Source organism: Pleurodeles waltl, chromosome 4_2 (assembly GCF_031143425.1).
Source record: "Pleurodeles waltl isolate 20211129_DDA chromosome 4_2, aPleWal1.hap1.20221129, whole genome shotgun sequence".
NCBI lineage: Eukaryota > Metazoa > Chordata > Amphibia > Caudata > Salamandridae > Pleurodeles > Pleurodeles waltl.
In genome coordinates this window covers 745,932,000-745,955,081 of record NC_090443.1, presented here as the reverse complement: position 1 = coordinate 745,955,081, position 23,082 = coordinate 745,932,000, and the positions used below count along the sequence as shown (strand labels likewise).

General features: G+C 42.8%; 1 protein-coding gene across 1 annotated transcript in view; it reads left to right on the top strand.

The window, feature by feature from the left end:
• The first annotated feature begins 1,191 nt into the window (after positions 1-1,191).
• The window catches only part of EEIG2 (EEIG family member 2), a 290,983-nt gene continuing 269,092 nt past the window's right edge, over positions 1,192-23,082 (top strand). Inside the window, exon 1 of the mRNA XM_069232405.1 lies at positions 1,192-1,589. Coding sequence (XP_069088506.1) covers positions 1,315-1,589 — 275 coding nt within the window. The 5' untranslated portion in view covers positions 1,192-1,314. The remainder of the gene's footprint in view (positions 1,590-23,082) is intronic.

Below are 23,082 nucleotides of genomic sequence, written 5' to 3'. Positions count from 1 at the left end.
TCACTGACACAAACATGCTAACACAAACACACACAATCACACATATACACATTCTCTCACATAACCACAGTCTCACCTGCACAAATGAGCACTACATACATTTAAAAGCTTTTTTTGCTTACCTCGCTGCCAGGGAGTACAGATTCCAGGTATTTGTACTCCATTTTTATTACACTATTAGTCCCTAACATAATGTTACTCACTATTAGTGTAATATAAAATGACAAAAAACAAGGAGATTAGAGCCCCAACTGATGTCCATAAGGATGAACTGCCCCTGTGTTCCTGGCACTGATTTGGAAACATCTGAGGCCAGGGGTTGCAAAAGCAGTGCCAGGGGTGGCGGATGTGAATCCTTAATGAGGTCCATGAGAGATAATGAGACTGTGTGTACTAGGTGTGCTGTGTGTACGAGAAAGTGAAGTGAGGTATTTTCCCATGCTCAAATATAAGGGGAGGGTTGGTGGTACTGCCAGACTTATCTCTCATGTTTTTTATATTGATTTATTCCCAATAACGTCTTTATCTACAGAAATGGGAGCTGTTATGCTATGCCTATTTAGTTATGTTTAAGATTTCATTAGTGTCCATGGACTCCTGTTACCCACACTACACCACTAGGAGTTCAATGGATGAAAAAGAGGCATTGAAGAGACACAAACAGTGACATTTAGTCCAAACAGCTAATGTACAGCTATTTAATATATCCCTCTATAAAAGAGCGTAGTCAGTGAGATCCAGAGGGTGAGAATCCCACATTTCCCATCTTAAAAAGCAGTGGGGCCGCAGGGTGACTGGTCCAGGTTAAGGATGGACTGTCCACACGAGGAGCAGGGTCAGCAAACTTCCAAAGCTGTGATGCTCAGATGCTCCATGAGTCTGTTTTACTGCAAAGCACTGGACTTGTATAGTATTTTAGATATAACGTCACAAATCGTAATTTTTAAAGCAAACATAGAATTAAAGTCGAGCCAAACAGAGCCCCACACGTTGACGGGCAGGTAGATGTTTGTGCCGCGGCTGCACCCCGGGCAGCGGCACCGGCGCCAGTCCGGAGCGGTCGCAGAGGCCAGGCGGGTCCCGCGGCTGGGCCCTGTGCCGCCTGCGGTGTCCGCCGGGGGCGCTGCGGCCTAGACGCTGGGCGGGCCTCGGCCGCGCCGTAGCCGCCTCCCCCTCCTCTGCCCCCGGAGCAGGCAGCAGGCGGGGGCGGTGACGGGGTTTGTTTTTCTTGTAGCCGAGCGCCTCCCCGGAGCTGAGTCCGAGCTTCCTCTAGCGTGGCACGGCCGCGGCAGGAGGAGGGACGGTTCCCTCTCAATGACCCAGGGATGCCGGGAGTCGGATTCGAAAAGAGCCGTTTCTGAGGACTGCCAGCTCGGGCTGCCCTCCGCCGGGCTCCCGTCCGCCCCCGCCGGGCTCCCAGCGCCCCCGTCGCCCCGGCTTATGGCTTTCATGATGATGAAGAAGAAGAAGTTCAAATTCCGGGTGGATTTCCAGCTGGACGAGCTGTCCTCCGTGCCCTTCGTGAACGGGATCCTGTTTTGCAAGATTCGCCTGTTGGACGGCGGAAGCTTCACCGTGGAGTCCTCCAGGTGGGTACTCGGCGGCGGCGCCCCTAACCAACCCTTGCGGGAGTCCACTGCCGGTCCCCCCCCCACCCCCGGCCCGAAACCCTGCCTCACTCTCGTCGGTGACCACCGTCCTCCCCTGCCGTGCCCCCGGCCCAGCAACCTGCCTAGCTTAGCGACATGCCAGACCCTTTGCCCGAGCGCCTAGCTCATGCTTTCTCCTCTCCGAGCTTTGCCTCCTGCAAAGCCTCTGCCCCCTGCAGAGCCTCTGCCCCGTACCGTAGTTCCTTGCACGTGACTGTAATTTTTTTGTGATGTTGCATGCCTGTACCCTAGCCCATGCATGTTCTTTGCCCCGTCCCATGCCTGTTAAATCCCACTACCGGTGCCCCCTCTGAGGAGTTAATTTGCTTCTAGCAGCACTTGTCCGTCCTTCAGCGTGTGCCAGTTTCTGCTGTTACTAATCATTGGCTGTTGCCTCTCTGCCAGCCTTCCCTCGTGTACTGTTGTGCCTCTTGTGTCTGGTCCAGCAGCATGTACTCTCTTTGTGCTACTACCCTACAAGTACCTCCCTTAATCAGAGGGGATTCTTTCTGCCTTCTCATTATTAAGCTTGCCTAAGTCCTACCCACGCATGTGCCCACTGTTTGTGTTCGCTCCCGCCCACACACTCGCTGTTCCACACGTTCTCAGTTCCCAACACCTGCCCCCCACCCAGTGACCAGGGCAAGGTGTCCTGCTGCCGCTGTTCTTTTGTGTACTTGATGGCGAGATTCGGCCATTGTTGTGCAGCGTTGAGGGGCTCACTCTAGGCCCGGGCTCCCCAGCTGTCACACTTCACGTTTTCACTTTGCATTTTCAAAAATCCGAATCATTTCCTTTAACGCATAGTTTTTGTAATATCCTATGTGCACGGTTTAGTATGCCAGTATATTTAACAATCCTCCACTTAAGTGACTTGTATTTAGTTGATGTTATAGGATTTGCAGCTGCCCCTTTCGGGCACTAAATGCATTGATATTCTGCAAGTGCTGTTTTCTTAGAGAATTTTATGCGATGTATGTTTTGCTTTCTCACAGCGAGTGCGTTGGAGCGCTAAAACTGTCACTTTCTGTAATTCGATGCCACGAGTAAGACTTTCTCTAATGTAATGTAACTTTATCACGTTCTATGCCTTGGATGCAGTAAATGCCACTTTCCGAAATTGGATGTTACCAATGTTCATTTTGCATCGGATGACTCCGGTAATTAGCTGCTCCTCTGTTAGGGTGTTGTTACGTGGCACTTTCTAAAAATGGATTTCTTGTGGTGCTATCATTTCCACTGACTGGCGCTGTTTCTCGGAATGTTGCAAGTACTACTATCTGGCTTTTAGTATCACGACATTGCAGATGCCATATTCGGACAGTTGGGCAATCTGGGATATCACAAGTGCCTGTTTCAGACAGCGAGTGTCGTATGTTGTTATTACAAGCACCCGTTTCTGGCGGTGAAAGTCGTGGGCTGGTACGAGTTCAGCTTACTGACACTGAGTATCTGTGGATTTTACAAGTGGCACTGTTTGACTGTGAATGCCTTGGAGTGTTCAAAGTTTTATTTGCTGACACTGAGTGTTTGGGGCTATTCCTTGTGCTACGTACTGATAATGGGTCTTATGTTTGCCAATCCCCGTCAGTGGTGGTCCTGGGATGATATAATTGCCACTTCCTGACATTGGGTGTCTGGGGATGCCTCAAGTACCACTTTCTGTCTGTATGTCTTGGGACACTACAAACGTCACTTCCTGTCAATGGTGGCTTAAGGTGTTACAAATTCCATTTTTTTTTGTGCAACATTCTTCATTGGTATTTAATCACCCCGTACAACATGCTGATAGTAATATGTGGTCAAGTATGGTTAAAGGGAAACAGATTATAACAAGATCTCATAAACTAACATTTTCCTATCCCGTTCCATTACAAGACACATTTGAGGGGAAAATACAGCACAACCTACTATCGTTCATCACACCAGCTGTCCAAATAAAAAAATATACCATTATGTTCTACCAATGATTTCTCTGCATTGAATGTGAAAAGGTGTGTAATCACTCTTTTTCTGCTTCTAATTGTTTCCTCAGTTCTGGGGATGGACTTGTCAAATATCATGCCTGGAGAGTACTAATTGAGTGCTCCAAGCAATGTTATTGTGCACAGGCCTCTTTGCATTTAACGCCTGAGTCCCACATCTGTGTTGCCTTCTATGTGGCATTGCCAGCAGCCTGGATGGAGTCTGGGCAGATATGTTTGGGGTGGCATTTTTAGATTTGTGCAAGGTTCTGTGAGATGTGAGTTTCTTCTTGTAGTTGGGGGTCTTATATATCTATTTTGAATTGTACCAGTGCATGATCTGATACTCCTTTTCGTTTAAATTCACAGTTGGAGATTTTTAGGTTTAAGTGAGGAATGTGAGAGAAGGAAATCTATTGTAGTTTCTGGGCGGTATGGAGTGGATAGAAAAGTATACACCTTTCTTGGGGTTGTAGCAGACTCCATACATCTATTACACCAAAGTCAAAGGGATCACTAGTTAGCACTGCCCTGTCGTTGGTATTGCTCTTGTTCCAGTTTTATATAGTGTAGAGTCTATGGTAATGTTCCAATCTTCCCAGTATGCTGTAATAATCAAGGTCAGTCAAGACTCATGAAATTGTCAAAATGAAAGTCATTTTTAATCTGATTGGGTCATATACGAAAACTATGCAGAGTTTTCTGTTCATCGTCTTAATATTAAGAAAGACCTAATGACCTTTTGGGACTTTCTAGGTTCTCAATACTTTATTTGGCAGCATCTTTTTATATATGAAGATTAATACTCCACATTTTGTCCCAGTGATGTGTACTGCTTTTCCTGTCTTTAGGTGGGTTTAGTGTGGCCACTACCCACTACTGAGCCTACACAGTCCCTTTTTAAAAACAAGGAAGCATCCTTGTCTGACAAATGTGTCTCCTGTATAATGGCAGTGTTTGCCTTTTTTAGTTTTAAGACAATGCAGTATTTATTTGTTTTCTAATATATGTGCCAAGGCTATTAACAGTAAGGGTTGAAATGATCAACAATTTTGTGCATACAATATGACAACTACTGATTGGATTGAGGTGTTTTTTTTAGTTGTGTTCCAAAATACTCTCGCGTAATGGAGTGTGGCAGTCAGGGAATGAGTCAGCATAGTGAGGTGAGTCCTAGAGTTGACAGACAAATGGACTTTGGCGAGGATTCAACAATACGCTGCTAAGAAACAACTTTAATCTGCACGCTCCCAAGTTCTGTCACTCGACCCCAGACCAAGTTAGGGCCCGTAAAAGTTCATATGGGGCTCAAAGATTAATATACTGTCTAACAAATACTGGGTTGCCAGAAGTGGGTCATACATACTGTCTAACCCCGATCCACCTGAGCAGTTAAAGCTAGGTTCTGTCTACCCATTTCAGCACCATTACTCCTCAGATAAATTGACATCAACATATACTAAACAAAACAGTCCCTTTTCTTTTTATGAGTCTTGTTTAGCCATCGTGTTGGTTGTGCTCAAAGGGGATCTGGATTTGTCATGGTCTTTGTGAAGCAGAACCACTATTTCTCCTAAATCGGCTTTTTCGATCTTCGTCATCCAGGTTTATCATGCTGCTCGACTCCTCTTCATGATCGGTTATTGTTATCCTGGTGCCTGTCCACATTATCCAGTGGGTCAGCTTTGTGTGGAGAAACCGTTTCGGAGAAGAGCAGCTGCCCAGCAGATCTGGACACAGACATTTATAGTTAAGGTTCTAGACCCTCAGGATATCCACCGTCAGTGTTGTATTGTGGCAAAGTTGCGTCCCAGGCTTGTCTTTCCTGCTACAATATTATGTCTTATGTATCCCCACCAGAGTCACCCCTGGATGCACCGTCAACAGCGTATCTTTATATGTGGTCAGGTCAGTGGGGACAGGAGCATGCGTTTTCTCTTCCCAGCACCAGGTTCTCCTTATTTTACGAATTAGGTTATGTTCTCCAGTTATAGCAGTTCTGTCTTTGTAGTGAAGATTTTGTTTGTGTTGCCTTGCCCTTCCCTTTTGGAAAGTCAGGCTGTGTTCTCAGTTTTAGGCCCACACATTAAATTAGCTAGCTTCTTATTAGCGCGAAATGGATCCTTCGCCACTCACTGCAGTCAAAGGCATTGTTCTGGCTGCATAAATTTGGCTGCTTTGGCCCAGGCAGTCCCTCCGCTGCCCTTGGCACACTCCAGGGGGATGTCTTTCTGCCTGGTATTGACACACTCCTTCCCATCCTTTCTCCATGGATCTTGACTGCCCCACCCCACACACCTGGTGAATTAAATGTTCCCCCTGTTTGGCGCTAAGACTGGTCAGATCCATCATTTACTGGGGCGAGCAACCCTGGTGGTCAGCTAGTTATGGGCCAAGGCTTATCAGCAAAAATGCCTGTTACCGGGCATGCATGTTACTGGACTTGGGTCATGCAGCTCTTTCACAGGGCAGCCATCTTGTCCATGTCCGGCTCTGCCCCATAATGCACTTTCTGACAGTGAAGGTTTGGGATGCTTTGCCACTGAACATCTGAGGATTCTAGAAGTGCTGTTTTCCAATAGTGGAAGTTTGGATGTCACTGAGTGCCTTGGGATGCTGAAAGTGCTACTTTGTGTCAATTGGTATTTTAGGGTGTTTTCTGGCATTAAAGTTCTTTGGGTGCTATCTTCGATACTGGGCCTCTGATGATGCTGTAAATGGCACTTGCTGATAGTGGATGGTAGGCTATTGCAAGTACAATTTTTCTGTCAATTGGTGCCATTTTCTGTTACAGGGTGTCTTGCAGTGCTATAGGTGCCCCTATGTCACTGGGTGAGTTGGGATGTTATAAGTGCTATTTTCTGTTTCCAGGTGTTTTGGAGCGGTACGAGTTTGACTTTGTCAGTGGGTGGATTGGGATGTTACAGGGAGTCAATTTCTGACTTTTTATGTCTAGTGCCACTTTGTGTCATCGTGTTTTGGTATGTTAGAAACATCACTTTTTGACATTGAATTTCTCCGGATGTTACATGAGGACATTCTGAAAAATCATCATTCGATGCATTGAGTGCCTTGTTTATTCTTGATTGGTATACTGGAGAAAAGTTTAGGTTCGGTGTGTGTGTGTGTGTGTGTGTTTTTTTTTTTGTTGCTCTGAAGTAGAAGCTGTATTAAGCATCTCTTGTACTAAAAGGCGGCAAAGTTACTGGAAATAGAATCTTTCACAAATGGGTAAGCGATATTACGGGTAACAAAAGTCTCTTCTTAGGCCTATAACCAAAAATAAGGATCATATATTAAGTATTTTAAGTTTTTTTTTTTTCTTTTTTTTTTTTTTTTCTTCTTGCTTAATATATGTTTTCATCGAAATGAGTGACCATTGTAGTGTAACTCACTTTGTTACAGGCTTTAGTGCAGCTGCATTTCCCTGTAGGACAAAACAGACCTGTTGCACAAGCATCTACACAGGCATGTATTCGAATTGTTCTTTTCAATCTGATGTAAACCTGTTTCCACACGGTGATGTGTATATTTCTAGACTCATGAAAATGTCTGCCGTTTTCATTGCTTTCCTAGATTGTTTCGGATAGCTTGAGTATAGTGTAAAATAAAGTTGTATTCTTGAAATTGCACCTCGCCTCTACTAGTATACATACTTGTTTGGCTCATGCCCAGCCGGTGGATCATCTTTAGCAGTTCTGCAAAATACAGCTGTTTTTGCAGCTGGAATCGTTCGTTGCTTCTTGCTTGTACAACGTCTGTTTAATGTTTTTCTAGTCCAGAATTGGCAGGAGTATGGCCATATTTTAGTAACACTTCAGAAGTGTGCTATCTTGCATGAGCATGTGCCATTTTGAGGTTCCTTCAGCATAGGTAGTTGAGAAGATCCTACCACCCATTTCATGGCAGATATTAACGGTTCTTCAAAGTGGTTTTGAAAGGTTTTCCTATGGGTATTTTCATATCAAACATAATTTACAAATAAAAGCAAATGGTTATCAGCGATTTGGACACACGGTGGTCAGGTAATCAAGTAGTTATTGCCAATTTTGTCTGCTACATTATTATATAACTGAAGATCAAAGATTGTGAGGTGAATCAATATGTATATATTTTAAAGTTCTTAAAGTTAAGAATGGTTTTGTGGCATTTGTGTGCCATTCAAACCACATGTCTTCTAATGGCAGTGTACATATAATTAAAAATGTATAGAAAGTAGTATCAGTGAAGATAACAAATAGCTTACAGTTCAAAAGGCTACATTGTCTTTAAAGCAATGGAGATGAAAACTAAAATCCAACATTATCTCCAGAATAAGGACTACACATTTTTCTCTGGGGTAAACAGGCCGTTCTCAAAGGTAGACCACTTCTTGTTATCCTCTTCCCACACTAATCGTGTCTGAGGCATCTCAGTTCAAGCCAGGCGTCTATCGTACCATGCACCCACTGAGCTCCAGGTCCAAGCAATATGATGGCTAGCCCCATATAAGTGGCAGATGAGCTGTCATGGCAAAAACAAAGTAATCGGAGGTTAGAGACTCCTTAGTGAAGGAGAATACCTAATGTTTTGAAATCAACCAGGATACACTTGACTTGCCTGCGATACTAAGGGAAGCCTACAAATCATTCATTAAAGGTCATGCCAGTAATTTCACTTTACACCACAAAAAAACCTAGAAAAACAGCGTCTTCTAACTGAGCTTGAAGATACAAAGGCTGAAAGGGACTACAGGTCCTTCACATCAGAAAGTAATCTGCCCAGGCTTATGCAGGCAACACTTCGGCTTGCCCAGGTTAAACACAGTATGGCCCACAGGATGTGCCTAGCTGTATAGAGCAGGATATGCGACCAAGGGGATAAAACAGGTAAACTAACGCACTGGCTTCCATGTAGAGAAGTAGCTCTAGATTTATGTATATATATGATACATGAAGAGACAGGACTGTATAGTCCAACTTGCAAATAATAGCCACGTTTCTGAGCACCACTATAAGGCCCTGTAACAGACCAGTCTCCAGTGACCTGGTCAGCTTGGGAAGTACATACGGTCTGTGTCCATGCCCATGCTACAAGAGATCGAAAGTATTAATTATACAGGAAAAATCCCAGAATCATTAGGGACCCCAGGTAACGTAGCAAATAAAAAAAGACAAGGATAGCTAATAGCAAGTAATACAGTGTTACATGACGAACTGCTATTTTAATGAACAAACACAATGAAAATCTCTCATAAAAATAATGGTGCTGTAGGTGATTGTGCAAAAACAAGCTCGGTGCTCTCTTCGGAGTGATACACTCACGTAATAAAGGACAATGCGATGCGGACGATTGTGGGGAATCCAAGCGGTCTGCTTCAGAAACGTGAAAACATTTGTGTATTCCACTTTTTTACTCAAAAAAATGTATCACGTACATTCAGAAACCTGCTGCCTTCGGTTTCTAGACTGGCCTTGCCTCTCCCCTACTATCCTACTGAGGTAAATGGGAGGAGTTTTCCATCTGAAACATCAGGCAAGGAATCACAATGGATTCCTGTAGTCCGGTTTGCTTTTTGACCCTCCATCCTCCCTTTATCTTTCATGTTTGGTGCACTCATTAAGAAAGAATGATACATAAGGATAGAGGCTGCTGGTTTTCCAAATTTATCTTGCACTGGTTGTTTAATTCTAGAAGGTACGTTTGTGCTCCCCTTATTCGTATTTTTGGTTTGGTATAGTGTAAACCACACCAGGGGGGACATCAGTGCTTCAATGTGCCTTAAACATAAAATATTGATAATACAGATTGCTGACTTGGAACACAACAAAACAATAGAAAGCATAATTAGTCATAGAAAGAGTTTAAAATTAAAATATAGTTTACAGCATCTGAGAATAAATGAGTACACCTTACGTGTATCAGCTTATTTAGTGTTCCTGGTTGCGAATTTTACGGGGGGGGGGCTTTGTGACAAGTATAAACCGTCAGCTATTGGTGGCTCAGTAGAGAAGACATATAAAATGATATGCCTGTAGCAGAAGGTGAATTGGATGAAAATTTGGTACAAAAATATAGAAATTTGATGTAAGGATAGTTGTGTAATATTAGAATTCTAATTGTACACATTTTGAGAGTGTCAGAGCTAAACTGAGTTCAAGGATAACTTATGGGGCCAGACAGTACGGTCTTATGACTCTGATCAGCTAGACTCCGATCCCTTCTCAGTTGACCTTGTCCTTGTAAGATAAGGTATGAGATTATGCACTATTTGTTCTGGCCAGGACACATTATTTACCCTCTTAATGGTAAGCTGTAATTGGAAACGCTGAAGGCATTTTAAAGGAATCATACTCCAAGTTAGGTCTCACTGAGCAGTGACAGCAGTAGGCCTTAACTTATCATTTTTCTCTTAGAGGGCTGCAACTAATATTGTGTCTTTTGGTATATCAGCTGTCTTGAACGTTAAATTCTAATTGTTAGCAGCCCAACTTTCATATGGCATTTGAGTGATTCCTGTGTACCCATTTAGGGGAAATGTCCTCCACTTGGTATCTCTTCATTAGGCCTTAAGGTGGTGACTGAATCTGACGGATTTCACGTCCTTGATTAATAACTTTCCTTACTATATTGACAGACATGGAGGCAATTGTTGTGTTGCACACCTTCTGGTTGCTTTCCCATGCAGCTAAAATGCTCTGATTGCCTGATAAATCCACAACCTGTGGCTCTGGCTGTGACTCCAAGGCTGGTTGCCTAGGCTCACTTAGTTGATTTGCAGACAGTGAATATTGAGAGGGTGCTGGTGCAACCTGCTGCCTACAGCATTCCTGTCGGCTCAATTATGAGCCGGAGACAGTGCTGTAGCCTGTTTCCCGCTAGGCCAGCAGGCAAAAACTTAGACCCGCCGACATAGTGGGAACCCCTTAATAACTCTGGTGGGGAGCTCGCCACGTAGGTGACGGCCACCCTGTCGGGAGTTTGTCGGACAGAGTTTTCCATTCGCCAAACTCAAAATTACCCCCATAGTTTTTCCTTTTGGGTTATATGCATGTGTATACTAACTAGTAAACAATACCAGAAAGGGCAAAAAATCTGGAAAAACTTTGTTTTCGGATGGAACGAGTTAAAATTTCAAAGTTGTAAATGTCTATCTTTATATGTTTGTGAGCCTTAAATTAAAAAATGCCTGGCTAGCTGTGACTAGGAAAGAAAGGCAAGATGTTTCCAAAATATTTGTCTCCATGTCCTAACTAACTTATGTTCCAGCTCTATGTAACCCTATTTAAAGCTGTAAGTTTAACAACTTTTCTTGACAAACAAGGAGTCTTTTAATCCTGGTCACCTACTTGCATTATTTTAGGAATTTCTGCACATTCTGTTGTTCCCTGTACCCCGTAATTTCCATAGTGAAATATGTAACAAGCTGGTCATGACATAAGGGGTCTTTCCTGTGCCTGTATTGAAAAGAGTGACATTTGGGCCTTATGGATGAGTTTTTGTCTAGTTTGCAAAGCATTCTAAAGGCCATGATGTTTTAACAAAGTGTTTATGACAGAGGGATTGCAACACCCAAACAACCGTAGTTACCTGAACCTTTGGTATATGGCCTTTAGTGGCTATTCGTACTACTCAGCCAGAGAAGACAGGCTGATTTGCTTCTGAACTGTGTCTAACAGACTTTCTCATGGGCTGTGACAGGAACAGCACCGAGAGCAGATCAGGGGACGTTTAGCACTTGTTTGGAGTTGCTCTATATGACTTGCAACCTGGCTTTCCAGAAAAACTAACAGGCTATCTTAGATGTAACTGGATCAGTTGAAAATATACCTCTGCCTTGTAATGAAGTCTTTTGAATGTCCTCGCTGGCACTGGATCAGGAGATGGATGAGCTCCCAGTCACTTTTTGTACCAAGGGTTATTTTGTCTGTCTGTCTCAGTTGCTTCCTCTTTGCTGTTCCTTTAATCTCCATAGAGTAATTTGTCTGTTGATCCTTAATGCTCCTCCATTGTCCACATGCCATTCTCCATCATGCTCTGCCTCTCCATTCCAAGAAAGCTGCAGGCACCAAAAGCCTGCCAGGGGCAAAACCTAATTGACTAACCCAGTCCACTCATATGAATTAAGTTTTGCTCCCAGCTAGATACGTTGTACATGGTAAAGCTGTGGAGCAGGCATGCATACACAAGGAAGAAAGAGTGCAGGATTAGTGATTAAGCAAATGGGAGTCATTATTTTGACTTGATGGACAGAAAAAGCTCACGTGTGTCAATGGCTGAATACAACTAAGGCTTTCAGGCTTGTTCTTGAATTATTAGAGTAATGGGCAACAGCTTTCGGTAGGGACTATATCCTTGCACAGTTAAATATACATGTAAGAACGGGTGTCTCATGGAAAGGGCCACAGAATTCAGTAGGAAAAAGCCCAAAGGCATTCAATGTCCTAACAAGGATCCAATTCAGAATGAAGCAGAAGCATTCAGGAAAATGTCAGGAGCAAGTAGTCATCACCTAGGAAACATCTGGGAACTGGCACATACAGTAGTGGCTGTTTTTATGGAGTGGAACCCTGGCCTCCTGGCACACGTCGCTCCAGTCCCTGCATATAGCACCAAGACCAAGCCACCGTCCTTTTGAAACCTTTAGACTAATGAAAACGTTACCATAAAACTGTTGAAAATGGTCACTTGATGAGTTGTGCAGTTTTTTTATTTGGATAAAAACGTGAATTAGCTAATAAGAGAGGCACTATTAATACCTTTTTATTTTAGAATGCATTTTCATAAATCTTTTAATCCGAATGGACTCTCCTGTGAATTAATTTCTAGCTTCATCAGTGGGTCATTTTTGTTATAACTGTGAGAAAAGATCACAGTTGGAAATGCATTGGACTGACAACTTAACCTTTTATTGATTTTTACTGACCAAAACCACCTTTTCTATGGCAGATGTTAATTTTACATGGTAATGGGCATTTTAGAGCAGACTTTAAGGTTTGTTTTGGTTTTATCTCGTACTTTCTGCATAGAGCTTGAAAGAACATGGCTTACTCAAAATGACTTTTATGGCACTAGGGAAGGGCCATCTGCTGCATTCACTCAGCTGGTGTTTAAGGCAGAAGGTATATTCAGCATGACACTTCTCCTGGAGTCCCATCAATCTGCTTCCTGGGATACTACAGAGGAGCAAATGGCTCAGTCCCATGTAAAGTAAATTAGGCTTTGGTATGTATTTCTTTTTACAGTGTGCTATTTTCTTATTCTTTTTATATTCTGCTCAGAGTTGTCTGAGTGAAAAGAATTTGAAAACAATGCAGAAAACCTTTGACAAAGGCAGCCGCTCGGTACTCTCCTTAAAAAGGCGAGCCCTATTGGCGTTGCCAGTGTTTTGAATTCCCTTGATGCAAAGGCTTTCTTCTTCTGTGAGAAAGGCCCTCCTTTTTTCCTTTCATGATTTACCAGAGGTATGCTGAACCTGTGTTGTTCCGGAGAGCTGGGATCATAATTAAACAGAGGGCATACTCGTTCTGACATTATAGGAGAGTCTTTCACTTTATTGGATTTTTATTAAAAATCCTCTAGCAGATTTCCTTAGCCATCCGGTAAATACCCCATTACTGGAATGCACCAGTCTTCCGAGGAAGCTGAAATGGGACCGGACACATGAGGGACTACTAGAAATTCTGTAGGGGGAATGTAGTGATATTAGACTGGCCAGTACTCTTTAAGAACCAGGATTGCTGAGATGTTACTTGAAAAAATAATCTTGTTGCAGAATCTCAGACTGTGAATCATTATAGATATAGCCCCATACACCTGTCACTGACTTAAATCTCTGGAACATGAACACACGCTGGTTTTCTAATCGAGGAATGTTTAGGAATATTTCTTCTACCAGATGCTTTGAGTAGCACCATGTGCCCCTTCTTATTGCTGCCCCGGGCCAGATGGCAGCCATTATTGTTCCTGAAGCAGTCTTCCATGTCCCGAAGCTTACTTGTATGTGGGCTTCGGCTGTTTCCACCAGTGTATTTCTATTATTGGAAGAGTGCTCCTCTCTGCCTTTGTGGTCTCCTCATAGACCTTGTCCATCTGTTCTCTCACAAAGTTAGCTCTATTGGACAGGTTGTTTAGTTTATCACACAGTCATGTTGCCTTCCAATATTAAATCTTTCACTTCAACCCCTGCAGCAGTCCTGTTGTCAGATCTGCCCCTCCAGCTGCCATTTGGTAGGATTCTCAGCCAAGGCAGTCCTGTATGTTTTTTAAATATGATATTGGTTTCAGCTGTTTCTCCTAGCGATATTTTGAACACTTGAATTTATCTCAGCCACAGGTAAACAAATACCTGTGGTAGAATTCAAATTAATAGGGTGTCACAGGAGGGCATGTATGACATGGTAATACTGAGATTCTGATGTTTTGTGTGCTTCCAACCATAATTATAGTCACCTCTGTTGCAAAGTGATTTAAACTTGCAAAAAGGGCAGCTTGCCTCCTTAGATATGTGTTTTAGGCAGAGGAATGTGTGAGCTTGTCCAATATATAACCAGGGGTAAAGTATTTCTGGTATGCTTTAAGAGAGGTCAACAGGTCTTTTCACCCATGCAAAGGGGTAGGAGAAAATTAAACATCACAAATCAATCAACATTTAAATTTACAGTACGACCAGTTTTGCCACGCAAGGAACACCCAAGTCCGAAATAAAGTTAAAGGGTTTTATTACAAACTTACTAACTAAGGCTGGCAAAAAGTAGGTTAAGAAGGGAAGGTGTCAACATCTCAGAAGCTCAATTGAGAGTCTTCTCATTGGGTCAAGAAAAATAGAAGGCTTCTCTATAAGCATTTGGGAACGTGCGGGGCAAGGGTAAAGAGGTCTGTACCTCTCAAAGTCCAAATAATAGAGAGCCTCAAATCTAACTGGAAATGGTAAATTAAAGTCCAAAGTGAATGGTGATTTCTCCATTTCATAATGCCATATGGATCAAAAGATGTGCATTGTCCAATCATAGCACAGCATGTGACATGCATCTACAACATCAGGAAAAGTTCCCAGGTCCATCATGGGAAGGCATCCATGTTTGCTCTCCTATACAATTTTGCAACAAATAACGAATTGGGCCCATCTTTATATTCCTTGTTTCTCTGTACTATTTTGAAGGTCACTTTCTCGGGCTCTCTGTAAATAAGACAGTAGCACATCTAAGCTAACATTTTATGGGAATGTTTGAAAAGAAATGACACATTAGCAGAAGAAAACCGTTTTCTCATGTTCTGCAGCTCTAAGGCCTAGCAAATCAATATGGTTAACTAAAGCACAAATGAATTAAAATGGCACACTTTATTCTTGTTAAGCAAAACATATGTTAGTGTTATAATTGTAAGTTTGTCATTAATAAAGCTTGTTCTAATTCTTGTTACAGTAAGTGTCAAAGGTAAAATAACTTAATGCATGCCAGTGGGTATGATGGGGGACTAACATTTTCAGCATTAGAATACGACATTTAAGACATTTGCATGAGGAAATTCATTATTGTTTCAATGAAAACTATTTCTTAACATCATTAGGAAACACATGAAATCAAAATAAATTATTGCACTTAGATTTAAATGGCTGTACCGCATGACATTAAATCACTAGTCTACAATGAGTGCACCTTAATATAGGATTTCAGTGCACCACCTTACAGTTAACTATTTAGCAATTCACACAATATAGTGAAATAATGGTGACCTATAGATTATTATTGTGACATGAAAAGCCTGCTCTAATGTTCCTGTGACTTGGTTTGTGCTTTCTTTGTCATAGATTTTTTGTGTGTGTTGCTTTACACCCTCCCTTACCCAGGTTGCTATTTACGTATGGGGAAACATCTGGAGAGGACCTGGTCCCTTTCCTACCACATTAAACGGAAATGGACCTTGTGCAGCCACGGCTGCTTTTCAACCTCTGTTTTTCAGTAGGTTGTGTTTGTCTGGTTGAGAACGTAGGCCTAAAGAAAGTGTGCCGTGGTTTCCTTTACCTGCAGTACAGGGTCTGCAACTCGTTGGGATCCCTTCTTTTACTTTACTAAATACACTGCAACAGCAAGACCATACTTTTTAAACTTCCAGCATTGGCACCAGCGCATACATCTGACCTTATAAAACCTAAACCACGAACTCAAAGATTCAGTTTGCGTAACATCAAGCTCCAATCCCCTCTTTGTGCTGTTGGATGCTTTCCAAAATGGAACTGGATTGTTTTGGTTATTTTCAAGTGACTACAGAAGGGCCAGGAAGGGGAGAGAGAACATGGCGCAGCTGTTATCCTTCGGAGTTGGTAAATATTCCAGCATGAATGGCCATTTATTACAATGTTGACAGGTTGCACCTATAGGCCAGCATCCCTCAGAGGTCTCAACTTGTACCCATTGCACCAGCTCCTCTTGCCACTTCTTGAGGATGATCTGGTCAGTAACAGCAGACACTCTTTTAGATATTATTAGTGACCGGGCAGTAAAAGATGCTTGGTAAGGTGTCTGGTGGGCTAGAATGCCATGGAGAGATATTTATCGGGAGCATAAAACCTGCCAACCTATTCAGGTAGTTCCTAGGCAGTAATCATTTACGATGACTGTTGAACTTGCTTAGGGAGGACACTCTCTCTCCAAATGTTAAGAATAATTATTAATAAGCTACAGACCGTGATTTTTGAATATCAGAAATGTTTGAGGTTGTCTGCACCCCTAAACAGTCAGCTGAAAACCCAAAACCCAATTAACTTAAATGCACGATATCACATTGTCTCCATTTTGGTAACGATGGGGGCTTTGTGCATCTGATTCAATTATACACATAGGAGCACATTTCACTATCTAGCACCGGATACTTTTAAATGACTTTTATCGGGCAAATGCAATTATTGTGCAGCAAGAGAGCAACCTAGCTTAATATTCTTTCATAAATTTTCTCATAAATGTTTCTACTGATCTCTTTATGTAAATTGATTGCTTTGTTTACTTCCCTCTATCTATATCCAAGGAATATAATGAGCTATGAAAGAGAAGTTGAATAAGTATGTTGTTTCCTTTTTCACTTGTATGTTTCATCACAATAAATCCTGAGATGGGAGACCTCTAAGTAATACAATATTATTTCTAATTTGTATTTTCAGGCTAAACTTCAGCTGCCTAGATCTGGACCGATTATATGTGTTGTGGGGTATTTTGTATTGGTACAGAAAGCCTTGTCACTGTAGCCGCAGAGAGGCATCTTTTCGTCAAAGACTTAAACTCTTAGTCAGTTTCATCTTCACTTCGTGCTGTTCACGTGTAAGCATGCTGAGCACCCGGCCCTTAGCACTGACTCTCCTGTCTGTGTGGGCAGGCCATTGTGTTGAGCACCAGCTGGAAGCCTCTTCTAAGGTGATGAAGTACAAACAAAGTGAACATTGTTATGCTTCTGGGATTTGAGAATAGGCAGTTTATTAATATAAACATAAGCCTGTTAATTGCTTTTCCATTGTAGCATCTTTAAAAAATACAAATGGGCATGTAATTTAACAGCACTGTACAAGTCCAGAGAGAAGTGTAATGAAAAACTTCTGCAAGCACGTCTATTTTCTGAGTTAGTAAAATGCTTTTTACACTAGTGAAGCTACTCCCCAAAGCTGCTGCTTCTTCAACAGCACCATAAAAGGACATTCTGTAGCTTGCGTGCAACAGCCCATCTCCATCATCTTGTTATTTTAAGGCAGTTTACCATAAAGTATAATTAGTTCAGTGTTATTTGCCATACAGACCAAGGTGTCCGTATTAAAGCTCATACGTTTAATTTATCAATCATACGAAACCACAAATAGAATTTGTCTGCTGAGTACAGTTTTTGTCCCCAAAAGGTCGTCTTGCAGTTCAGATTCATGTTTAGATAGGACACTTCTCATCACAGTAGTACTTAAACAAATAACAATTTCACGTTCTTCTCTGCTAATTTACACAAACTAAGTTAGGCACAGCACACTTAGAGCATGTAGAAAAAGAAAGGACAAGATTTGTGAAATCCCCCCCCCCCCCCCACCCCAAAAAAAAACTCCACTCCCTCTCCCCGCACGAAAAAACAGGCATTGAATTGCCAAAGTTCGAGTTCTAGACTAGCAGACACCTTCTCATAGAGATTCTGATGTAGTAAAGATAAAGTGATTTTGCGTACAAGGCTTCATGATTGTAATGTCTTTCTAGAAAATGTAAATTTCCCAAGGTCCTTCTTGGAATAAAAGAAAAAAAAGCAGTAAATCACTCTTCTGGTATAGGCTCTGTAAATGATTAAAATAAATCTTGAGACATTTTGAATTGTAAACTGCTGTCATATGGAATTTCAAATTGTGTTAAACTCAGACCTGTTGTTTTTGCCAATACATGTTTCTTCAATGTAACTTGCCTTTATAGGCTGTCTAAGTTTGTATTCCGTGACTCACAAGTTGTTCTGCGCCAGCTTTGTATATGACCACCTCACTGCATATGTCCTTATCTACGGCTATGTGACTGTGCAGTGTTTTTGTTTGAAATTATTTTTCTCCACATAAATGGAAGGCGTGCAGACTGGTTCATTAGTCACAAGAAGGTATCTGTTGCACCCACCAGCAGTTCAGAGATTATCCCCGATTTGTCAACTGTACTTAGCGATTGGATTGATAAAGCACATTTCTGACCAGCAGCTTAAACATTTTATCTATTCCAGCTGGATGAGAGGGAATTTGAGAGTATGCTGAAAGCAGTAACCGCAGTCCTCCTCCTCAGCGGAATCCATGTGGGAAGTGTTCCCATGTGGTGCTTGGTGACCACCAAGGTACGGTTATCATGTTCTGGCGCGCATTTAGTGATGTGATGGTTATAGAGGTATTAGGGGTAGGGACAGTTTATGGTTTTCAGTAAGCAGGGAGCTTTGAGCAGCTCTGCAGATCCCTTTATGGCATCTCTTATAATCCTAGTCCACGTACCTGGTTACTGCACTGGGTTGTCCAATGTGAGATATTTTGTTTATAGGTTTATGTCCTGCATGGGCATGGTTGGAGAGAGAAATGCTGGAATGAGCTTTATTGCTATCATCCAATAACTGATTGGGACAGATGTAAAGAAGTGGTAATAGTATGCAGCTAGTTTGGTCCTGCAGTCGTGGCCTAGATTAGAGACCTACGATTGGCCACCATTACGTGATAGCTTTTATCGATATTCCATGCTTCTTCAGTTGGTGATGGCTAGTTTATGAACTGTTACAGTACTGCGTGATGGACACAACCTGTAGAAGATTTGTCTTAAAGAGTGTAGGGGTTTGAGTGGCAGCCTGTACAAACTGCAGTCACCTGCAGATGGCTGAGCTTTATGGATATATTATTAATGTGGACCGGGAGGGCTGTATATGACTTGACATTACTAAAGAATACTGAGGATAGACATATGTTAGCTAGCCCTTAATAACTTACCTGAATATGGAAAGTAGTGTGCTGGCTGGGCTGGTCCATATCTGTGAGCTATAGACTGTAGGTTGCGCTTAACAGTGCAGTTATAGTTCTGGGTTCTTTCCCAGGGTTCTGGGTTGGTGTAGTTGACTTGGAAGTAGCCATATTTTCAAATCTTCTAAAGTGTGCAAGCTCCTGAATGCTTTGGCTGTAGCAAGTTCCAGAGATTGGCGACTTGTACTGAGAAAGCAGTGCCTCCTCAGAATGTCCTATAGTAAGGAGGTATGATCATTCATTGGGTAACCCTGGAGTGAGCTGTCCTGTTTTGTTTGTAGTGCTGAATTTCACCTTTTTAGGTATAGTGGTCTGTTTCCTTGGGAGGCTCTGTCAGTGCAGGGTATCTTGAGTATTGCTCTTCCAGCTGTAGGTAGCCACTGTCGTGATGTAGTACTGGAGTCAAATGTCCTTTTGGTTGAAGGCAGAGAAGGCATCTTACAGCATCATTTTGCATTAGCTGTATTTTGTGTATGCTGAAACTGGGTGTGCCGAGGTATAGGCTGTTGGCATAGTAAAGGTTGGAGATTATGAGTGGGAGGATAGCATGTCGTTTTTGTTGTTATTCAAAGTATAGGAAGATGCAATGCAGCGTTTTCTTTGTGGCAATGGTTATTCTTGTTACCATGTTGATGTGGTGTCAAGGATAGGTCTGATTCCATAGTGACCTCCCATGTTTCTTTATTTCTTCATATAGGTAGAGGCATGCTTTTCTTGGGCTATATGACAGTAGACTGATATTTACTCTTTTTGCCATGTCTGCAAGTTATGAGCTCTGTCTTTCCAGTGTTGTGGTCCATATACTAATGGCACAAAGCCAGTTGTGAAGTTCTGAGTCGTAGATGTCTTCTGAGCTAGCCCTTTAGGGAATGAATTGCGTCATCTGCATAGTTGTAACAGGTGAGGTTTAATGATTTCATTGGGTCTGGTAAGGGAATTGGGTAGATGTTGAACAACGGATGAGATATGATGGACCCTTGAGAGATGCCGCAGTGATGGGTGTGAGGTGCTGATGTTGATAGGGTATGTATACTACGCTTTGTTTAGCAGGTAATAGGCCGTCCATTTTAGAACATTTTAAGGTATTCGGGGAGTGGTGGTGGACGAAATCAGATGTTGCTGACAGGTCCAAAAGCAGAAGGGCGGCCACACCCTTCTTTTCCACTGCAAATTTTAGGTCATGCTAACGGATATGATGGCTGACTTTGTGCCTCTGCCTAGCCTGATGATAGATTGTTTTAGCATCAAGTAATTTTCTTCTTAAATCTTGAAAGTTGAATAAGCACTGCTTTTGTAAATACTTTTTCTAGAAATGGTCCTTTTGATGGTGGTCTTTAGTTTGCTGGGTCGAATGGGTGGAAAAAATCACACACCTTTTTTTGGACATCCAGCTTCTAGCATGGCGGTGTACTAGGGCCAGGGTGATAATTTGAAAGGCTGAAACGAGAAATTAGCAAAGGCACAAAACGTAGCCTTTTCCTCTGAGAAATCTTGCCTTGGTAAAGAGTGAAGCAAGGAGACTTCAGAAACCCCTAAAACTCCGAATTTTACTAGTTAAAGTAATGGTTACTAACATTTTAAAAGCAATGTTTCCGGCAGCCGACAACCGAAGAGAGTCCTGTTAAGGCACCCTGACTCCTTAAGAGTTATCGGGGAGAACAGGAGCAGTATGCAGTTTCTCTCCTGTTTGGTGGGTGCACTATGGGGCTTCACGTGCTCAAAACGTAGGAGTCGCTGGAATCGACGTGGGCGCAACACGCCACTGAGTGCAGTGTCTGAAGGGAAAGAATGGAACCGGTGTCTTCTGGGAGCCATGTTATGGTCCCACACTGTTAGTGAAGTAAACAACCCTGTCTATCCAGATATTTCGAATTCCGAATTAAGGTGTGTTTTAACCATGAGATAAGCGCACTCCGTATGACCCCGAGGAAGCTTTTCTCAAGTACTTGCACGTTTTCATATTACAGCTCCCTTTGATTCAGACACGTTAAATGCACATTACAAATTTACCAACTAATGGTATATGCTAGCGCGCCCTTTATCTCTCATGTCATCACTCGGGGTCCAGAGCTCTGTGGGTCGGTGCGCATTTTTGTTCAGAGACGCAAACTGCAGTAAAAAAAAAAAAAAAAAAAATCGTCCTGTGTTTAACCATATTCATAAATGCGCACAGATATGTTTCACATCCCCTTTTATACGTTGTGATGTATTGTTTTTTTAATTCTGCGCTAGATGTTTTATTGGTGGGTAGCTGTTTTTGTCGTAACACGTTTATTTATTTTTGCACGACCCACGGTGTCCGTTTTTTTAACTCTTAGATTTGTTTGCTTCCCGAGGTGCCCAGTTTTAATACTAACACCCACCTTTTGTGGCCTTGTTCCTTCCGCTTGAGAACCACCTTACTGGCGCCTGGGACGTGTTTTGCTCCTGCTAGTCGGAGAACTATTTTTAGGCACCTCCTTGCTTTGTGGCTCATTGAAAGAGTGCAGCTCACACATTCCACTCCCCCCACCCCCTCCGGTGCCACCACATTTGCCCTCGGAGCGCCCCCATACGTATTTCGTCCCTGCCAGGGTGGGAAGGAGCTCTCCTCACAAAATGGCAACTTGATGCTACATAGCTTTTTAGGGCTACGTGCACCCGTGTAGATGTAGATGTAGCTGTTCGACAGGTCAGTGGGCTTAGATGCACAACTTCCAGCCTACGGCTGTACTGGTGCGCCTCGCTTCTGATCTGTATCCAGCCTCTTCTACGTGTGCACTTTGGCCCAGAGGCAGCTCGGAAAGTGCCACTAAATCTGGCCTTGCAGCATTTCAGTACATAGCCCGCTCACTGTTAGTGCGCCCCAACCCTGATGACAGGGGCCTTTCTTTCAGGTGCACCTCAGTCCTCTCCTGCAGCTGTGCAGTGTTTCACACAGTGGAAACACAGCTGTACAAATGCTCGTTGTTCGAAAGCAGCTCTGTGCGTTCTGTCAGTACTGAGACCCACACGGCCTGTACCTAGTGGGCTTCAGTCCTTCCAGCAGAACCCACCCCCACTCCAGGTCTGGGGCACGTACTATTCGCTTCTTTGGACACCAGTCTTGATCTGTAGTAACCACCACCACCCGCTACCCTAGTATTGAGACTCAAACTGTGCTGTGTTGATGCACCTCAACATTGGCTTCTGATCTTCACAAGACCTTACTCCCGAGTGCCAAGCAGTTTTAAGAGACTTTCAAGTAGGTTTTGGCTCCAAGCCTCCATTTGGGCGGCTCTTACCCACCTATCCTTACTCTCTTATGAGTGCTAATTTCTCCCGAACAGCACAGGCTCGGCCTCTGGTGAACCTTAGTAAGAGCTGAGCCTTGCATCCACAATGCTTTTTTCCCCCATCGAGCCTTATTCATGGCTAAGTGAAGGCCTTAAGTTTAGTGCAGTTCACACTCCATCAAACTTGCTTTCAGATGTACTTTTATAAAACTTTCCAATGCAGAATATAAGCTCAGTATTTAGGAAATATGGTACAGGCATGACTTGGAGGCATTGTGTTATCGCTTTACTGTGGGCTTGCGCTGCACAGACCCGTAACAGTAGAGAAAGGCTCATGTAGTATTTTGTTGCATTCTTTGCAAGCTACGTAGTTTCCCAGCAATGTCTGCGCTTTTGGTTAAAAGAGTTTGTTTACTTGGTGGATTGTCATTTAACCGCAATGGGTATATGTTGGAAATAACAAGCATTGTCACCATGTCTCAGGTAATATCACCATAGACGTATTACGGACAAGTAAGGGTGCAGTAAAGGGATGGTCTCTAAAGCTGGAAATGCTGCTTTTTAGGTCGAGCGCAGAAGCGCTTTGACCTGTTGTAAGTATTGTGGGCTTTTAACCATGCCCACCGCACACCCATCACTTTCACTCGTTCCTGGGCTTCCCTTTCAAAAATCCTTTATCATTTGTAAATGCTTTATGTTTGTCCTTTCTTGGGGTGTTTTTACCGCCTTGGATATCGTTCCTGTTA